Source organism: Larus michahellis, chromosome 4, assembly GCF_964199755.1.
Source record: "Larus michahellis chromosome 4, bLarMic1.1, whole genome shotgun sequence".
NCBI classification, from domain to species: domain Eukaryota; kingdom Metazoa; phylum Chordata; class Aves; order Charadriiformes; family Laridae; genus Larus; species Larus michahellis.
The window spans coordinates 77736527-77754289 of record NC_133899.1 but is presented as its reverse complement, the minus strand read 5'-3'; the positions used below and the strand labels follow the sequence as shown (position 1 = coordinate 77754289).

The following is a 17763-nucleotide window of genomic DNA, read 5'->3' as shown; positions in this document are numbered from 1 at the left end:
AACTCTCCATGAACATTTCCATTTAAGGGTTAAGACAGCTAAATTACTGTAAGTACATTGGAATGATTTACCTTTAGGGTGATGAGCCTTAAACGGTAATCATCTGCTTGTATGACTTGGTTAACCGTGATTTCTATTCCTTCATAGGTGACCTGTTCCTCTGGCCAATATTCTGTGCATTTCTGTGTGCAATATAAAATGGATCTAGTTAAGCAGATATCAACGGAGGTTCACTTTTACTCCTCTGAAATTGGATATAGCACATGCATAGATGAATATGAATGAATGTTGTTTCTATAATAAGGACAAGTTTCATTTTCTAAATAAGGACAACATTTCAGGTGATTTTTGCTGCATCCATAATAGCCTGACTGCGTGATTAAAAATGCATAAATCAAGTAATAACTAACCAATGCTTTTAAATACACACATCCTTATTTGTCTTTATGCAACTGATACGCATTTTAAAGGCTCATTAGAAAGGCCAGTGGCCATGTGCCTGTTTTTAGATTAATCCTTTTCTTAAGACAATAATGATTAGTATAATATAACTAGTGTTAGTTACCAATATTTCTGTGGTGTGTACACTGATATGGAAACACAAAATACATATTTTCTATTTTTTATAATCACTCACCCTTTATAAGATGATCATTTGCATAGGTTTTTGTACAAAAGAACATGACTGGGATGTTTTGGGAATTAGATTACGTACCAAAATCCACTTTAAATGGACACTGAGAATCTTTCAACGCTAAGGAACTAAAAGGAAGCAATAACTGTGAGAGCTATTACAGTACTACATTTGATTTTGCCAAAAAATAGTCAGAGATGCAACCAGCACAACCTGACAATTAGAGAAGGAGAAACTATAGTCCATTTGCAAATGTACCTTTTGTACTACTGATACACTAGTAGGTGAGAATTTGTAAGCACTCATACCCTGGAAGGAGGACTGAAAAAGACTGTGGCTTTTGCTATGCAGTTTCTCTTTAAACTAATCAATATGTAAAGGAAGAGACAAGCATTTCAACATGTCCATGAACTAGTTCATGCACCAAGGAATGACATGAACAAGGCAGGGTCTCAGAAAAAGGCTCCCTTGTGATAACGGAAGAAGCAATTTTATTATCACATGAAAATAAGAATATGCTATTGGACAAAACCCAGTTTAAGATTATACTTGGAAACGTCCTCTTTTACATAGCTGTACACAATTTTGAAGGAAGCAAGTTATATCATTTTGCTCTCATCCACCAAAAATAATTTCACTTCAGGAGAAAGACTAACAACAGAAAAGTATCTTGCAAAGTTACTGAGTCAAAATTTTTGTGTGGGAGAATCAGTGTTATTCCATCTGCATAGTGCATCAGTTAATAACCCACTGGGAATGTAGCCCACTGTGTGTCTGTAAAATTATTTACGCAGATTGCATTTTGTTCTTCCTCTTAAACTGCAGAATCCATTGTAAAAATTGTCAAGAGCGCTAGCAGCTATCAATAGCACAGACGTTGCTCTGCTTAAAGGAGTGGAGTAAGATTGCCCACTCGTTTCTGTGGGCTGTCTGTCAGTTCAGATTAGATGTGACAGAGGGCTGAGATACAGAGCTTTTAATATGCACATTAGCAAAGTCATTGCACTGAGGAGGAACACAAAACCTCTGTAACTAGCATCATTGCTGAACAAAGGTTTTGGTTTTGAATCTACATACATCTGAGTCCTGTTATTCATATATTAATATATGTGTTACGGAAGAAAGGGAATGAATACGGTAGACATTTACGTGAAAGGACTTACCCTATATTTATGGCTGAGATTCCTGACACCGTTTAATTTTTGACACAAAAGGCATCAGAAAAAACTCAGCAGCTCTGTTACGATCTATAGGCCGTAGCAAGCTCCGGTTATGTAGTGCATCAGCACTACAGTGCACTGCTTCCCAAGACTGATATGATAGGTGAAATACTTGGTCAGCGTGGATAAGAGGACATTCAGATGTACAGGTTATTTTACATTCCTGTTACACATTCTTGCTATGAAAACTATAGTGTAAGGACTTATCATCAGATATGTCATACAGGATCAGTATTTCCTCAGCATTATCTTCTTTAAACCTCAAAGTCCTTAAATGAGTCTGGTACACTATGTCATGACATTTTAATATCTTATTTGCCGTAAATTGGCAACTCTGATCAATGAGCAAGTTATTACTTCAGTGCTGCCTCTCAGACAGAGGGAGATGTGAGTTTAAAATGTTAGTGCAAACAAAACATTTAGATCAGCAACATACTTTACTTTGCATCACCAATGCCTTGACAATATGATTCTAATCAGCCGGCTGTAACAACTGACCATTTTTAACTTGCAAAGCATGATAATTCTATGACTGTCTTCTTTATGTCTTTTTCAGTAAAATCTAAGGCAAAATTTATTTACCTCACAGCTGGGGAAAGCTAAAGGTTTGTGCACATGCATAATTATAGGCACTAAGCTTCCAGCTAGCAGTTAAGCCATTATAATTCTGTGTGTATGACCAAAGTATGCCCATATTCTTGGGCTTCTAAGCGTCTATAAAGCCTCTTCTCAAAGGAAACTCTCTCACCTAAATTATTAATGGGTTCTCAGGGACAAGCTTTGACAAATACTGCTGCTGCAGCTTAAGAAACACCATTTGGATCCCTCCAACACACCTTGCTGCCAGTGGTAAGAGGGGAATGCAGAGCTCAACGCATGCCCAGACCATTTTCTCACATCTTGCACTGCCAATAAAGGCAGACATAAGCTCAGCTACCTGTCCGTGAACTGAAGCCCAGGCACATGGTTCTTCCAAGTCTGCTATGGGGCAAATATTTCAGCATGTAAATAATGAGGGCAGCAGTATTTTAAACTGCAAACAGAAATCACATTAGGTGGATTAGCAGAAACACCACGACAATTTAATTTCTGCTAGTAGGGTATGAATAGAAAATTTCAGCATCTTAATTTCAATATTTCAAAAGCATTCAGGAAAAGGTCCTCTATATCCAAGTCAGCTCTAGCTGTTGATTATTGTAACTAGCATCTTTCATAATTCAGGGACAGCCTCAATGAACTGTGGATATAGACACTGATTCAAAATAAATGCAAGATAAAGCAGCACCCACTCTGTTGATTAAAGATATTCAACCTTAGTAGTTATGGGGTACTATTGTTTTTTAATTCCTTTAGACAGAACTTGAAAGACTCTCTCCAAACAGAGCTGGGTTTGGAGAGGTTTCAGGTCAGCTAGGAGAGGAAAAATGGCAAAACCAGCAGTAGGCTAAGTCAGATAGCAAAACAAGACTTACAGTAAACTGAACTGAAAGAGAAGCCAACATCTTCTCTGACCCTGCAGAATTTAATGCTGGCTCTGATTGCTCAGGCCACTGAACCAACTTCTGTTCGCTGGCTTAGCATCTATGCCGAAAATATCTGCTCGAGTACATATGAAAATATAGGCTATATGTAACACCATTACCTCATTCATCTCTTCTATATTGGTAATCATGACAATGATGGGAGAACGCTCCTGCCACACCATTCTCCAGAAATCACTGACAGTATTAACTATCGGTCCCTGAGTAGCAATATATACCTTTTCCTCTCCTCCATAGCCCTGCCAACAAAACAACAAGAGATCAATTTTAACAGGGGTGACCACCACAGCCTTGAAGGTTCAGTCTTTAAAACAGAGCGCTACACTGTTTGGAATAGTGACTCAATGGCATCAGTTCTTCCCCTCTCTGTCTCTCTCCTGCACATGTGTACGCAGAGCAAAGGCACAATATGGACTCACGTAATTCCAGCAATGAGTGTAGTGTCCAACAGCCTTGAGGTGACTCTAGCTAGGTCAAGAGCCTTATTCAAGTTTATTATCCAGTGCCTTGGTCAGGCCAGCTGACAAGCAATTTGCATCAACAAGTGCAGAAATGTCTTTTTTGTCTGGTCTCAAACTGTACAGTTGCACTTTGAAATTTAGTTTTCAGTTAATATAAGCAGGAGAGAAGAGCAATCAGTTCAGCTAGAATACCTTTAAAAGCCAGTGGATGTTGCAATTCTGTTTACATTAACAGTGGCTGATAGAGGCTACACAGACACATTGGACTATCGAGCTCTTACCCTGATGTAGTTAGCATTGATGTAAGAGCTAAGGGGGTCGTCCTGATCAGCTGAGGTAAGGCACACTCTGCTGTGAGGATCTGAAAGGTGTAAAGAGGTAAGTAATTCAGTTTCTCAGAGAAGAGAAAAAGAGACACAAGATTATTTTGTACAGCGAGACATATACATGCATTCATGGCCATCACAACAGATGTGAGCGGCCTTGGAGAGCTCCTATGTTGAAATGTTACCATAAAAAAGGGAAAGGGTGGTTGGGGTAATTTGGCTTTCTCTGATAGTTTTACCCACTCTCTGAAGCCTGGTTAATTGTTCCAGTTGCAGACTCGGCATCCCTGAGTGACTCTGGAACAGCAGTTTTCTGCTCCAGGAAATTATTTCTCAGTTTGTTAGGTCAGCAGACCATTCTGGCTTGTAAGACATTAGAATATTGTTTGTGAAATGACAGCAAACAGCTTTTCTCCCAAACCATAAACACACATTCCTTGCACACAGGCAAGGAGATGACAATAACTCTTGCCTTGTTTTGTCTTGCAGTGAACTAAACTCCAAGATGCGCTATTAACAAATATAATGGTTAAAGAGAAATTAGAGAATATTAACAGTCTCTTGTACTTAGCATAAGCCTCTTCAGTACTTGAGTCTCCCTCATTGGACCTGTTTATGAAGCATTACTCGTTTTAATAAGAAGACAAATGAAAACATTATTCCACCGGAGACGTTCAGTCCAATTCCCACTGAAGTCAATGGGAGCTGCTCCACTGATTTTAATGCGAGCTGACACAGGCCCACGTTCATCCACTTTCACCAGTACTACACAGTTTGTTATCATTGACAAGAAACGTTCTCCTGACAGAGGCCTCAGCAAAGAGCACCACCGTATATCACCAGAAGAATATTAAAAACAAACCACAGATGACTTCTTCATAAAAAATCCAGCCTGCTTAGAAACCAGAACGAAAAAGAAATAAATGCAAAAATAGTGTGATATTGGGTAAATCACAAAGGACTAAGCACGCTGTACTTTCTACAGTACTACAAACACAGTCTCAGCATGAAACGGTGTCCTCAGAACGCATTCATGTTAGCTATTATGATAATATGATCACAATCCGCTAAGCAAAGATATTAACAAAGATACTGTATTACAGCACAGAAGTACTGAAACCAGCGAGTTCCTCTCTAATACAGTTCCCTCCTGCTCAACTTTGCTCACATTTCTAGTGCTGGGGAGATGGTGGGACAAGAGATAAAATTTGCTTTTTAATCAGTAATTCTGATAGCCTTCAACATGTCACACTGTTAGAAAGGTGACATTGGTTGCCACATGTTTATTCAAATGTCACTGGACTGGGTAGTTAGACCCCCTGCATGAAGTCCCTTTGTGTGGGTTTTATGCAATCATCCATGGAGTCTGCTGAAGTCTGAGTAACGATTACATGATTTTTCCCTACTAATAATAGCAACAATACTATGTTGTCCATCTCATGATGGGTCTTTAGGGAGAAATAAAATGGATCTGAAAAACTCTATCAACAGGTGCCAGAGTACTAAGCACTTTTAGTATTCTTCAACTGCCGTAGAATTCTAGTTACCTTCCACTGTAGACTTTTTTATTGCTGTATCCACAAATATTAAAAATATTATTCAGAATATGCTTTTACTTTGAATTATAACACTTGGCTTGTGATTTTTCTACTGTTAATGTGGTATTTACATTTGTTAAGGTAGTATGTTAGCCAACAGTTTCAACTTACTTCATTTAAGAAAGGCCTATTAATGCATTGTTAATACAAGAATGTGCACTGTTTTGCAGAAAGCATAACCGAAGCTGAACTGCATCTCTTAGAAATATATAAACAGGAATAACTCCTCTTTTAAACAAAACAACAACATAACAAGACTTTAATACAAGAATTTGCAGCATGAATTTGAAATTTTCAATAGAGAGGCATTTAAGCAAATCAAATCCTACTCTTAATGAAAATATTTCTCCCAGGACAAAACCAGTGTACAGGCCAGGTCCAAGAAGACACCATGCCTTTAAAAAAGCAGTAGTAGTTTGTATCTCTAAGAAACCAAATGGTATGTCAGGTATTTTTTCTACTGTGTCTTTTATGGCCATTTTTTGTTGATACTATGTCTGACATTTTAGAGGAGCTCGCTAAACTTAACTGAAATGTTTTGCATAACTTAAAATGGTGTAAAAGCAATAGAGCTATGTAGAAACTTAACAAGTCTGTCCACACATTACTCTTGAGAAAAGGATTCAATGAGATTGATATACAATGTGTTCCAATAAGTTCTTGCCATCTCTGGAATTCTATAACAAAAACATCCTTTTCTGTATATTCAATAAGTGCCTCCAAACATCTTAGAGAAAAGTTATAATTTTCCAGGAAATGCCATAGGACTCATCCCCAGAAGAGGACTGTCTGCAAACAAACAAATTCATAGTTATGAAATATCCAAATCAACATCCTTAGCTTGGCATCTTTCCCAAAACACCCTTCTGCCATCAAAAAGCCACCTTCTAAGCCATATTACTACCAACAGCAAAATTGGAGATCTGCAAAAAGAATTTACTACAAAAGAAATATAAATGAGATGAATTACAGACTATTATCCTGTCTCTCGCTTACTACAATCAACTCTAGGGTTGCAAGTAACTGATCATTATGTTAAGTGACTGCTTACCTTTTAATGATAACTGCCTAGATTGCTTCTGGCAATGCAGCTGGTAAGGGAATTTTAGTTACTTTTTAAATTCAGATTTTGGGTTTGACTCTAGTTTGGTAATTAAGCATTTGCTGTTCTCTATGATAATCATTTGTCTGACTCTGCTCTACCGCAGCTTGTTCAGAAGTTCTTGCCATTACTGCTTTCTGCAACTAGAATTTGGAGGAACGCAAGGTAGATACTCAAGGCAGCATTGGCTACATTTGGTCAGCTCAGAAATGAGAAAGTCAGTGGATGGTCAAAGCCTGAAAAGCACTGGACTCTCCCTCAACTTACCCCCGGTTCCCTCTGCTACTTTTTGCATGGATAGTTTACTGGGATCCTCAGCTTTGAAGCATAAAGGGGATGTTTAGCTTTCCCTGCTAGCCTCTTTACTGCCAGCACCAAGCCCTTCAAAACAGAAGTGAATGGTCAGCCCTCTTCCCTCCTCAGCAACATCAAGCCATCCTTAGACCACAGCCAGGGACCAAGTTGCACAGAGGTTACTAGTTCTAGAATTAATTCAGAAAAAATATCCAGATCACAATGAGCTTGTCAGTCCTTGGAGGCATAGAGTCATTTAGGTTGGAAAAGATCCTTAAGACCAAGTCCAACCGTAAACCTAACACTGCCAAGTCCACCACTAAACCATGTCCCTCAGCACTACGTCTACATGTCTTTTAAATACGTCCAGGGATGGTGACTCGACCACTTCCCTGGGCAGCCTGTGCCAATGCTTGAGAAGCCTTTCAGTGAAGAAACCTTTCCATATATCCAATCTAAACCTCCTCTGGTGCAACTTGAGGCTGTTTCCTCTTGTCCTATTGCTTGTCACTTGGGAGAAGAGACCAACCCCCACCTCTCTACAACCTCCTTTCAGGTAGTTGTAGAGAGCAATAAGGTCTCCCCTCAGCCTCCTTTTCTCCAGGCTAAACAACCCCAGTTCCCTCAGCTGCTCCTCAAAGGACTCATGCTCTAGACCCTGCAACAGCTTTGTTGCTCTTCTTTGGACACGCTCCAGCACCTCAATGTCTTTCTTGTAGCCAGGGGCCCAATACTGAACACAGTATTCAAGGTGTGGCCTCACCAGTGCCGAGTACAGGGGGACGATCACTTCCCTAGTCCTGCTGGCACACTACTTCTGATATAAGCAAGGATGCTATTGGTCTTCTCGGCCACCTGGGCAAACAGCCAGCTCATACTCAGCTGGCTGTTGACTAACACCCCCAGGTCCTTTTCCTCCAGGACTCTTTCCAGCCGCTCTTCCCCAAGCCTGTAGCATTGCATAGGGTTGTTGTGACCCAAGTGCAGGACCTGGCACTTGGCCTTGTTGAATCTCATACAATTGTCCTTGGCCCATTGATTCAGCCTGTCCAGATCCCTCTATGGAACCTTCCTACCCCCAAGCAGATCAACACTCCCACCCAACTTGGTGTTGTCTGCATGGTAGGGTAGAAACTAGTTATCTTATCTGAAGAGGTCAAAGTGACAACAACGGCTGCTGCAGATATCAATATGGCTGAGATGAAGTTTGCAGCAAATAATAAACCCATTGAGTGATCATTCTTAAAAATATATGGTAGTGGGCCAGTTGGGACCTGTTTACAACTCTGGGACAGGGTGCCCAAAATGGCAGCATGTATTGAGTTTGCACAGCAAGGTTTTGGTAGTGGGGGAGCTGCAGGTGTGGCTTCTGTGAGAAGGTGCTAGAAGCTTCCTCTATGTCTGATAGGGCCAATGCCAGCTAGCTCCAAAATGAATTCACTGCAGGCCAAGGTTGAGCCAATCAGCAATGGTGACAGCACCTCTGTGATAACATATTTAAGGGTGAAAAAAACCCAACTGTGCAACTGCAGCCAGGAGAGAGGACTAAGAGAAACAACTATGTAGAAACCAAGGCCACTGAAGAAAGGGAAAGAAAGGAAGGGAAAGAAAGAAAGAAAGGAAGGGAAAGAAAGAAAGAAAGGAAGGGAAAGAAAGAAAGAAAGGAAGGGAAAGAAAGAAAGAAAGGAAGGGAAAGAAAGAAAGAAAGGAAGGGAAAGAAAGAAAGAAAGGAAGGGAAAGAAAGTGCTTCACGTGCCTGAACAGAGATTCCCCTGCAGCCTGTGGTGAAGACCATGGTGAGACAGGCTGTCCCCCTACAGACATGAAGGGTAATGGTGGAGCAGAGATCTACCTGCAGCCTGTGGAGAACCCCACATTGGAACAGGTGGATGCGCCTGTAGGAGGTTGTGACCCTGTGGGAAGCCCACATCGAAGCAGGCTCCTGGCAGAACCTGTGGCCCTGTGGAGGGAGGAGCCCACGCTGGAGCAGGTTTGCTGGCAGGAGCAGTCTGTTCCTGAAGGACTGCACTCTGTGGAAGGGACCCATGCTGGAGCAGTTTGTGCAGAACTGTAGGCCTGGGGGAAGGACTGACATTGGAGAAGTTCATGGAGAACTGTCTCCTGTGGGAGGGCCCCCATGCTGGAGCAGGGTAAGAGTGTGAGGAGTCCTCCCTCTGAGGAAGAAGGAGCAGTAGAAACAACATGTGGTGAACTGACCACAACCTCAATTCCCCATCCCCCTGCACCACTCAGAGGGGAAGAGATAGAGAAATCAGGAGTGTAGTTGAAGCCAAGAAGAAGGGTGGGGTGGGGGGAAGGTGTTTTAAAGATTTGGGTTTTCTCATTACCTTACTCTGACTTCTAATTGGCAATAAATAAAATTAATTTCCATGAGTCAAGTCTGTTTTGCCCATGACTATAATTACTGAATGATCGATCTCTCCCTGTCCTCATCTCAATCCATGAGCCTTTCGTTATATTTTCTCTCCCCCATCCAGTTGATGAGGGGGAGGGATAGAGAGGCTTTGATGCGCACCTGGCATCCAGCCAGATTCAACCCGCCACACAGCAATTCTGATGTTTCAGTTAAAACATCTAATGTGAGATATTTCAAATGGATCCAGTTCTCAAAGCACACATTAGATACCGAATTCAGACAATAGAGATCACTTTAAAATCTAGAAGTTTGGGCATCTGAAATCACTACTTATCAGCACTTATGCAATCTGCTCTTTACAACAAAAACAGTAAATTAATACTTGAATGATTCACCTCAGTCATTAGCACAGAAATTGTGAAACATGGCTGAATGTTTTTACACTTCTGGTCTAAGGTGGAGCACAAAGTCATCAGAAGGGTTGGGCACATTGGATCATTGGCTACAGCTGCTGGAGTGGTAAGTCTAGATAAAAAAATCTCTTTTGGTATCATTTCCAATCCAGGTTCATTGACTAAAATGGTAGGCATAGCTGAGGACATTTTGGACTTCTCTGCACTCATCTTTGCTAAACTGACACTGAACCTTTTGGGCTTTGCAAACAGAGCTACTGTGGCCAGTGGTGGCATTTTCCAATGATGGCTTAGAGCCAAAGAGTGACATGACATCTAATTGTATCACTTTTCAAAGTAACTTTAAGTACAACACAGGGGAAAATGATGACGCTTGGGAAAACTTGTACCAAAATGTTTCTCAAAACTCCTACTCCTGGCTACAAATAAAAATAGTGTAATAGAGAAGAAAAAAGTTTTGATTTTCTGTATCATCTTAATGCCATCAGGCCAGCTCCCAATATTCTCAGTTTACATTTGAGCCATGATTCTGAGAAAAACATCAGTTGAGAAAATAACATTGCTAGAATTTAGCCCTTCTAAAGTGTTTAATCAAGGAAACCGCTAAGTAACATCTAAATAAACACATCAAGTTCTTGGCTAGAATTTTTAATCAGCACCAAAAGATGCAATTCTAATGACTTAAAAACCTAAGTGCTGCTGATGTTCAGCAAATCTTAAGTCCCTCATCCTCTCTACCTCTTTTGAAATTTGATTTATGCTTTGAAGTCATGTTGATGCTTCATAAATGGCCTGTGGACAACACATGGTAGTGATAGCACATTTGATGCATTCTGGAAAGGAAAGTGCAAAGCCCTTCAAGCACGTGGAATAAACCACCCTGCCTCAGTGACTTAAAAAGCAGGAAACTTACTTGGGAGAATTGTTTTGTAGCGATTCTTACGCACTAAGCCTGGAATATCGTATTCCTTTGGATCCACAAAGTTCATTGGAATTTCCTGTTAAAAAAAACCAACAACACAAAACACAGTAGGCAGTATTATTAGATTCACAAGAGGAATAAAAAACCCAAGCCCATTACATCCTGCCTGTGAGGGAGGCAAAGTGATGAAGTCAACTGAGACATATGGTACAGTACTTCCAGCAATTTACCACCAAAATATGATTGATGTTTCCTTTTACTGTCACTGGCTTTCTTTTCTGAAATCTTTAATATGAAAATGCTCATAGTGACTAATTCATTGAGTAATATGTGCGATGGCATTATGTTAGCTCCTAATATTATTAGAACTGAATTGCAAGTGTAGGTACAGAACTAAGCAAAAGGTGGTACCTAAGATACTCTGCTCCCAAAGCGATGGACCTCAGACACCATCCTTTCTGACTCACACTCCTTCCTCTCTGAGGGTGGAAGGAAATAATTTGCCAGTGACTCTCACCAGCAACAAATTATGACCTACATGATGACAGGCTGGCATATTGATCTGGCTCTATGGAGCTGGGGAAGTGTCACTTTTTGCTCACCACACTTTAAAGCTCCATGGGCAAGGACAGCAAAGGCATGTTCAGGGATTACCTGCTCTCTACACTACTGACCCAAAGAACACACAAAGATGGAGGACCTTCTTATACTCCATTACTCATCTCCTGCAAGTAAGTGGCCAATGCCAGGCAGGAACAAATGGGAACCTTCCACCAACTGGAGTCAGTAGGTATGTGATGAGATGGGATGTGTCAACCAGGCTCAGCATAGAAAGGGCTCATGGGAGCTGGGGAGCAGAGCTGGTCATCCCAGCTGCTGCACACTGGATTTGAGAGGCCAGTACTGGACAGACTGGTAACAGGAATCAGGGTTGAGTAAGACAAGCCTCACTCTGGGGAGAAATTAAGATGAGCAGGGCTACAGACTATGTTAAATTCTGGAGCTTTTGAATACTGACTATCTGTATTCTGTCTCTTACACAGCACTGAGTGTACTGCTGGGCTTAACCACAGGCAATTAATGATAAAAACATTTTGTTGAAGTAGCTTCCTATCAATTTGAGGAACTGCATGGGAATGAAACGTTCATGTTTTCCTCAACTGTTACTTGGTGTTTAGTCACCCCCAACTCTTGCGCCAAGCTCCATGGTCTGTCCTTGGGACTTAGTCATTCACTGCTCAAGCAAAGTCTTGGTGAAATCAACAGGACTTCTGCCTGAGTAAAAACTCTAAATCTTGTCAGAATTTCAGGACTTAGCCCTGCAAGTGACATCCCCTCTGACTTTTCTTCCAAAATGAAACACAGCTGCTTCCTTCATCGTAGATCTGGATTTTGAAAAGCAAGTAAGTTGGACAGACTGAAAATACATGATGCAGAGTGAGCTGGTGATAACTGTTTCATAAAAAAAGCCAAACTAGATTACAATTTTTAATTACAGAAATGACATTTTGATTACACAGCATTTTTATCTACACTTCAGTTTTCATTAAAGAATGAAAATGACTTGGGATAGTTTGGCTGTTGAATGATTTTTCTGAACACCAGGAAAACTAATTCAAAATCTCTCAGAGAAATGAAGCATATTTTTCCTACTTCTAACATTATTTTCTTTGCTTGAATGCTACAGTGCACCTCAGAGACTGACAAAACTGTATGTGGACTTGTTCAGAAGTCAATTCAGGCACTCATTAAATTAACATTTCCTCGTTAGAACAGCAATAGATGCTTTACTTTAAAAGAATCAGGGCTTGCCTACACAAAAGTTGCTTTTCTTCAACTTGTACAGCACTAAGTGAATTAAGGACCACAGATATCTGGTGGTCTGTTTTAAAACAGAAGCCCAGACTATTTCATCTCCCTCTGTGCTTGTAAAGTAGAAAAAAAACCCCCAACCCTCCTGAAACTGCACAAGGAGGGAAGACAGCAAGTGATACTCAAAGTATTACTGTGCCATTTCAGACCCTTGCAGGTCATAAAGAGAACAGACTGAAAGGGTTGTTATGTTGCAAAACATCGTCTTCCTCCTGCTCTGCTGAGATTCCATGCTTAAGAGAATATTTGACTTGGCAGCATTAACTTCAGCAGCTCTTGATCACGTGCTCTGAAATACCTCAACATGCAAAGACTGTGCTCTGGTTACCTCCCATCTTGTGCAGGAATTTACAACCCTGCCTAGTAGACATAATACTCATAGCCACTGCAGCATTTTGCGTATTTTTTTTGCCAGGTATAATAAACATGACAATGCCTATCACAAGGACACTCCAGCAATTAGGGAAGAGACTCATAGAACGCAAAGATCTAAAAAGCCAGTGTACTCACTACACTGAAATGTATCTGGCCTTTATCCTAAACTACTTAGAAATCAAATTTTCAACTTCTTGCGTCATCTGTGTATGTGTATTTTTTCCCCAAATGAGGCAAAGAATTCTTTCTCCCAAAGCAACAGTGGATACGGTGAGCCAAGGAAACATATTTCAGAATCCTAAAAGCAACTGATAGAGCAGCTTACAAGTAGTAAATAATTTTTGTGCAGAAAAAAATCCAGTAAGATGTATTTTCTATGCCTCCTGCTGAGTGACATAGCCACCCTGTGCTTCAGTTATCTGGAGAACATTCAGGCTTGGAAAGTAGCTCCATGCCAAATATTCAACAGGAAAGAGCATGTACTTGGACTAATTTCATCCCTAGGGCAACTCCAGACACATTTCAAGAAGTTATGCCTACATCAAACTTGGCTTTTCTTCTGTACTCTAGTGAAAAAGTTTGATTTTTTTTGTTAAAGTAGCATGCTGACACACACACACAAAAAGACTTGTGAAAACAGAGCTTTTTTTTGTTGCCAGAACCAATTCTCTGGGTTTTAAGTGACAACATCACTGAAAGCTTTCAGATACTGTCATTTCAAGGGATGACGAATTTCAGAATTGCATTAAATGTTTCACTGATGGAAGTGGAGTTTGTATGTACTAACTTAAGACCTGCAGAAAATAATAGCAGGGTTTATAGAAGAGAGACAACATCCCATTTTTCTGATGCTCCTAAAAGAGGTCAGATACTCACAAAGAACTCTGCCTGGAGTATGAAAGGATCCAGTGCTTTCTTGTGCAGTTCCTCTTCGGTAAGGATGTTTGATGCTGTCTGGAGGTATTCTCGGGCTGACTGTTCCCGTGGTGACATGACATAGCCAAACCCTTGCTCAGAACAGCCTGGGGTACACATATCCAGTGTGAGTGAAACATTTGAACCTCTCCTGCAAAACAGAGCGATCAAAGTTTGCTTACAGCAGAGCAGACTGACCCATTGTATGATCATTGTCAGCAATGGATACAGTCCCAATGACAGATAAACAGCAGTTTAGAAAAGCACCCATCTGGTTCCGCTGTGTGCGTTACAGTCACTGACTGTGAAAAATGGGTGATACTTCTTGTGTAGACAAGACCAGAAGATGATTTTGAGCACTGGAATATGAAGGCCAACACTTTCAAAGTGCTGTCTGTAGTGAAGCAACTGTATACTTTGTCACCTAAATAGAAGCAACTTGCTTGTCAAAGGTGCCGAGCAGGCAACTGCAGGGAAGTTCTCATACTTGCGTAAATAACACCATATTTTTGGATGCCTGAATATGGACTGATATTTTAGACATGACAGGTGAAAATATTGGTCTTAGTTTTCAGTGGGCCAGATCCTACTGAATAACCTTTTATTAGCAGGACAGACAACATCAGTGCTGTAAGATCTTGGGATAAACATTACCAGTTCCACATTAATAAAGACATGAGATGCAAACCACTACAGCGAATAATTTTTCTGTCTGAAAAACTTTCTTTCCACAACAGTACATCACAAGAAGGGTAAAATGAAGGTCCTAACATTTTAACAGTTACATTAAAAACACAGATGCTGCTAGGTGTAGAATTTTTAGTGGCTTTTATTTAAGCTAGCCACACAATAAAATGAAAGTCAAAATGGCTGCATTGTTTATTGAATGCAGTTTTAAAGCATTTCTGAGCTTCTGTCAATCTCACATATCACAGACAGAAGTAATATTCAAATGCCATCAGTGAATCTACATTTAATTATCTTCAACATAATAATAAAATCATACAATATGATTATTACTAGATGTAATGTTCTATACATCCACACGGTAAACCTATTTTTGATGTCTCTCAACTGGCAAATTCTAGTTGGGAAGTGTTTGCAGGAGCTATTGAAAAACCATGCAAACATACAAGCGCGACTAGCTCACAAAGACGACAGTAGAATTTGTTACTTGGATCACAGCCCTTTTCTGGATTCAGGAGTTTTTCTAAAAGAATGTGCAGCCAGCATCCTGCTATGATTCACGGCCATGGGGAATGGATTGTTGATGAAACATGACCACTACTGGTAGACACTGAATCTTTAGTGACACCTTTCAAAAGATTTTGACCCTACCCTGTGTGCTGTTAAATCACTACTACATTCCTCCCCAGAAATAGATGCATTCGATAATAAATACTTCTGGTTTTCTTTAAGGTAGAAGAGGCTACATACATAGAGATATTAATAGTTCTTCAACATGAGGAAATTAGATTGTTTCTTCTTAAGAGTAACATTCAGTGCTGTTTGAATTTAGCTAGTGACTAGCCTTCTAATGGTGAAGGTGGCTAAAGAACAAGAGGGAAATAAGATGCAGAAGCAGAATGGATGCAAAAGAGGGATAGGTAGATAATTCAACACAACACCAAACAAAGAAAGAGTGACCAATGCTTGATGTAAATGAAATCTGTCAGAGCACAGCCCAAACCTGAAATGATGTCTGGCTTCTCAAGCACATGTGTAGGTTGAAAACACGTTTATTTTACATCTTAAGTGTACACGTTCTATGTAATGTGAGCACTTCAAGTAATTGCTTTCTTTTTCCCATCTCTACTTCTTAGACAGTTTTTAAATTGTAATTCATTACTTGAATCAACTGATATTCCCCAATTGTCTTGAAACAGTGAGTACCTTTCCTGCAGGCTAGCAGTCACCTAAGAAGAAATGTCAGCATCTTTAAAATCAGAGAGATAGAATGAAACCAGGGATGATGATGCATTTCAAGCCCAATCTTGCCCATAATGAAAAAAAATGGCAAAACTCACTGGTAGCAGCAGGTTCAGGGACAAGCCCCAGAGGATACTGCAATTTCATATTTAAAGAAGGAGAATATAACAATAAAAGGTAGGACATTTTAGGACAAATGTTGTAATCAAGAATAAAGTGAGAAAAAACATTCTAAGCTCACAGTGGAAATTAAAAGCCTCTTCTGTAATATTCCCTTTTACTGTGTCATGTGGTGCTTTGGAAACTCAGCATCATGCTTTTTAAAATCTCAGTTCTGCCCTTTGAGTTTTAGATATGAGAATTAACTATGGTTAGAACTCCAATTAAGCTTGAAAATCTAGAAATAAAGAAAGGTGATACGTCACTATGTTGGGCCCTTTAGTAACCTCATTCTTATTCATAACATCATTGCCTTTGCAGAATTTCTTAATGGAATTTCTATCCTCAAGATCTTTGTTTTCTTTCACCAAGACAATTAAAAGAACACAAAACAGAAAAAGATGCAACACTATAAACTTAGGCTTCTTGTGGTCCACAGAACAAAGGACAGTAACCTTAAACCAAGCTCTGCCTCAGAGATGAGTATGCTAAGTCTGGTGTGCTTCCTTTCGCTCATCCGTTCACTCACACACACAGACACACTGGCTAAGTGAAATAAAATAATCTTATGGATGAAAGTATAAGGATAGTTCAGTCCAACTGAACACTCGGTAACTGTGGTGAACATTTCCCTGTGCCAGCTCACACATTCTGCAATTCACCCACCGATGGGCCTTCAAAGTTCACAGATTATAGATGACCTTTTTGTGACATGTATGAGTGAAGATGGAGAAATGCAACAAATCAATACTACATCATTCCTATCTTCCTTTTATCTTAAAATGGCTTTTCCCAGCTATGAATCTCTCTGAGAAGCTCCGTTGCTCTGCTGGTTCGAGGAGTGAACACCAGCTAATCCCAAAGTTTCATTACTGGTTAATTTCAAAGGAATTAATTTACATTTGGACTAATCCATTTATAAGCGAATTACTGCAGATTACCATTTGATCTATGGTTTGCTTTTGGAGAAAGGACTAATCCTTCAGCACAAGTGACAGAAAAAATTAACAAGATCCACCTCTTTCAGAGGTAAAAGCTTTCACTGCCCTATAGTGGATTTCATGCTATGCAGTTGCCATCTTGGGGAATGGCAAGAGACTGATCAAATACAAATGGATATTTCAAAGGAAAGAAACGATGCTTTTGAGTAACACTTGTTGACTGCCATCTAGAAACTGTATGGTTTTTGGCTAATATGTTTATATTTATGACTGGACTGAAAACAAGACAGGAAATAAGGCAGGTGCTTGGCTTTAAAACCACATTTTAAAGTGACATTCATGAAGGCAATAAAGCTTCCTATTAGGCTCAGAAGTCCTAAATTCATGAAATCTGGACGAGACTTTTCCCTATTAATCACATCTACCCTACCTTTCTTGCAAGCCCACGGATTTAACCGTTAGAGTAGCTGGATCTGTCTCCGCTTTAATGTCCATTACGCAGTCAAAGACTGGAGTCTCAGGTACGGGATCCAAATCTAGGAAGTCATCCTCATTTTTATCCTCTGTCCACTCTGAGTACGTGAATGAAGGCTGCCGGCTCACAGATTGGCGTCTGTCCTCTTGTAGTGGAAAGGGGGGCTCTGGACGGGCTCTGAGTAGATGCCAAAACTGGAGGAAACAAAC

At 40.2% G+C, this 17763-nt stretch overlaps 1 protein-coding gene across 23 annotated transcripts in view; it reads right to left on the bottom strand.

Annotated features, from left to right (window-relative positions):
- Positions 1-17763, bottom strand: part of PTPN5 (protein tyrosine phosphatase non-receptor type 5) — a 90205-nt gene that overhangs the window by 14532 nt on the left and 57910 nt on the right. For 18 of the 23 annotated variants that reach the window (XM_074585760.1, XM_074585763.1, XM_074585756.1 and 15 more), the window contains 6 exons: positions 17510-17748; positions 14012-14201; positions 10880-10964; positions 4138-4217; positions 3497-3634; positions 72-182 (listed from right to left, as the gene is read on the bottom strand). In XM_074585760.1, the coding sequence (XP_074441861.1) occupies positions 72-182; positions 3497-3634; positions 4138-4217; positions 10880-10964; positions 14012-14201; positions 17510-17748 (843 nt within the window). The remainder of the gene's footprint in view (positions 1-71; positions 183-3496; positions 3635-4137; positions 4218-10879; positions 10965-14011; positions 14202-17509; positions 17749-17763) is intronic. The other 5 variants (XM_074585773.1, XM_074585771.1, XM_074585774.1 and 2 more) reach the window with 1 other exon arrangement.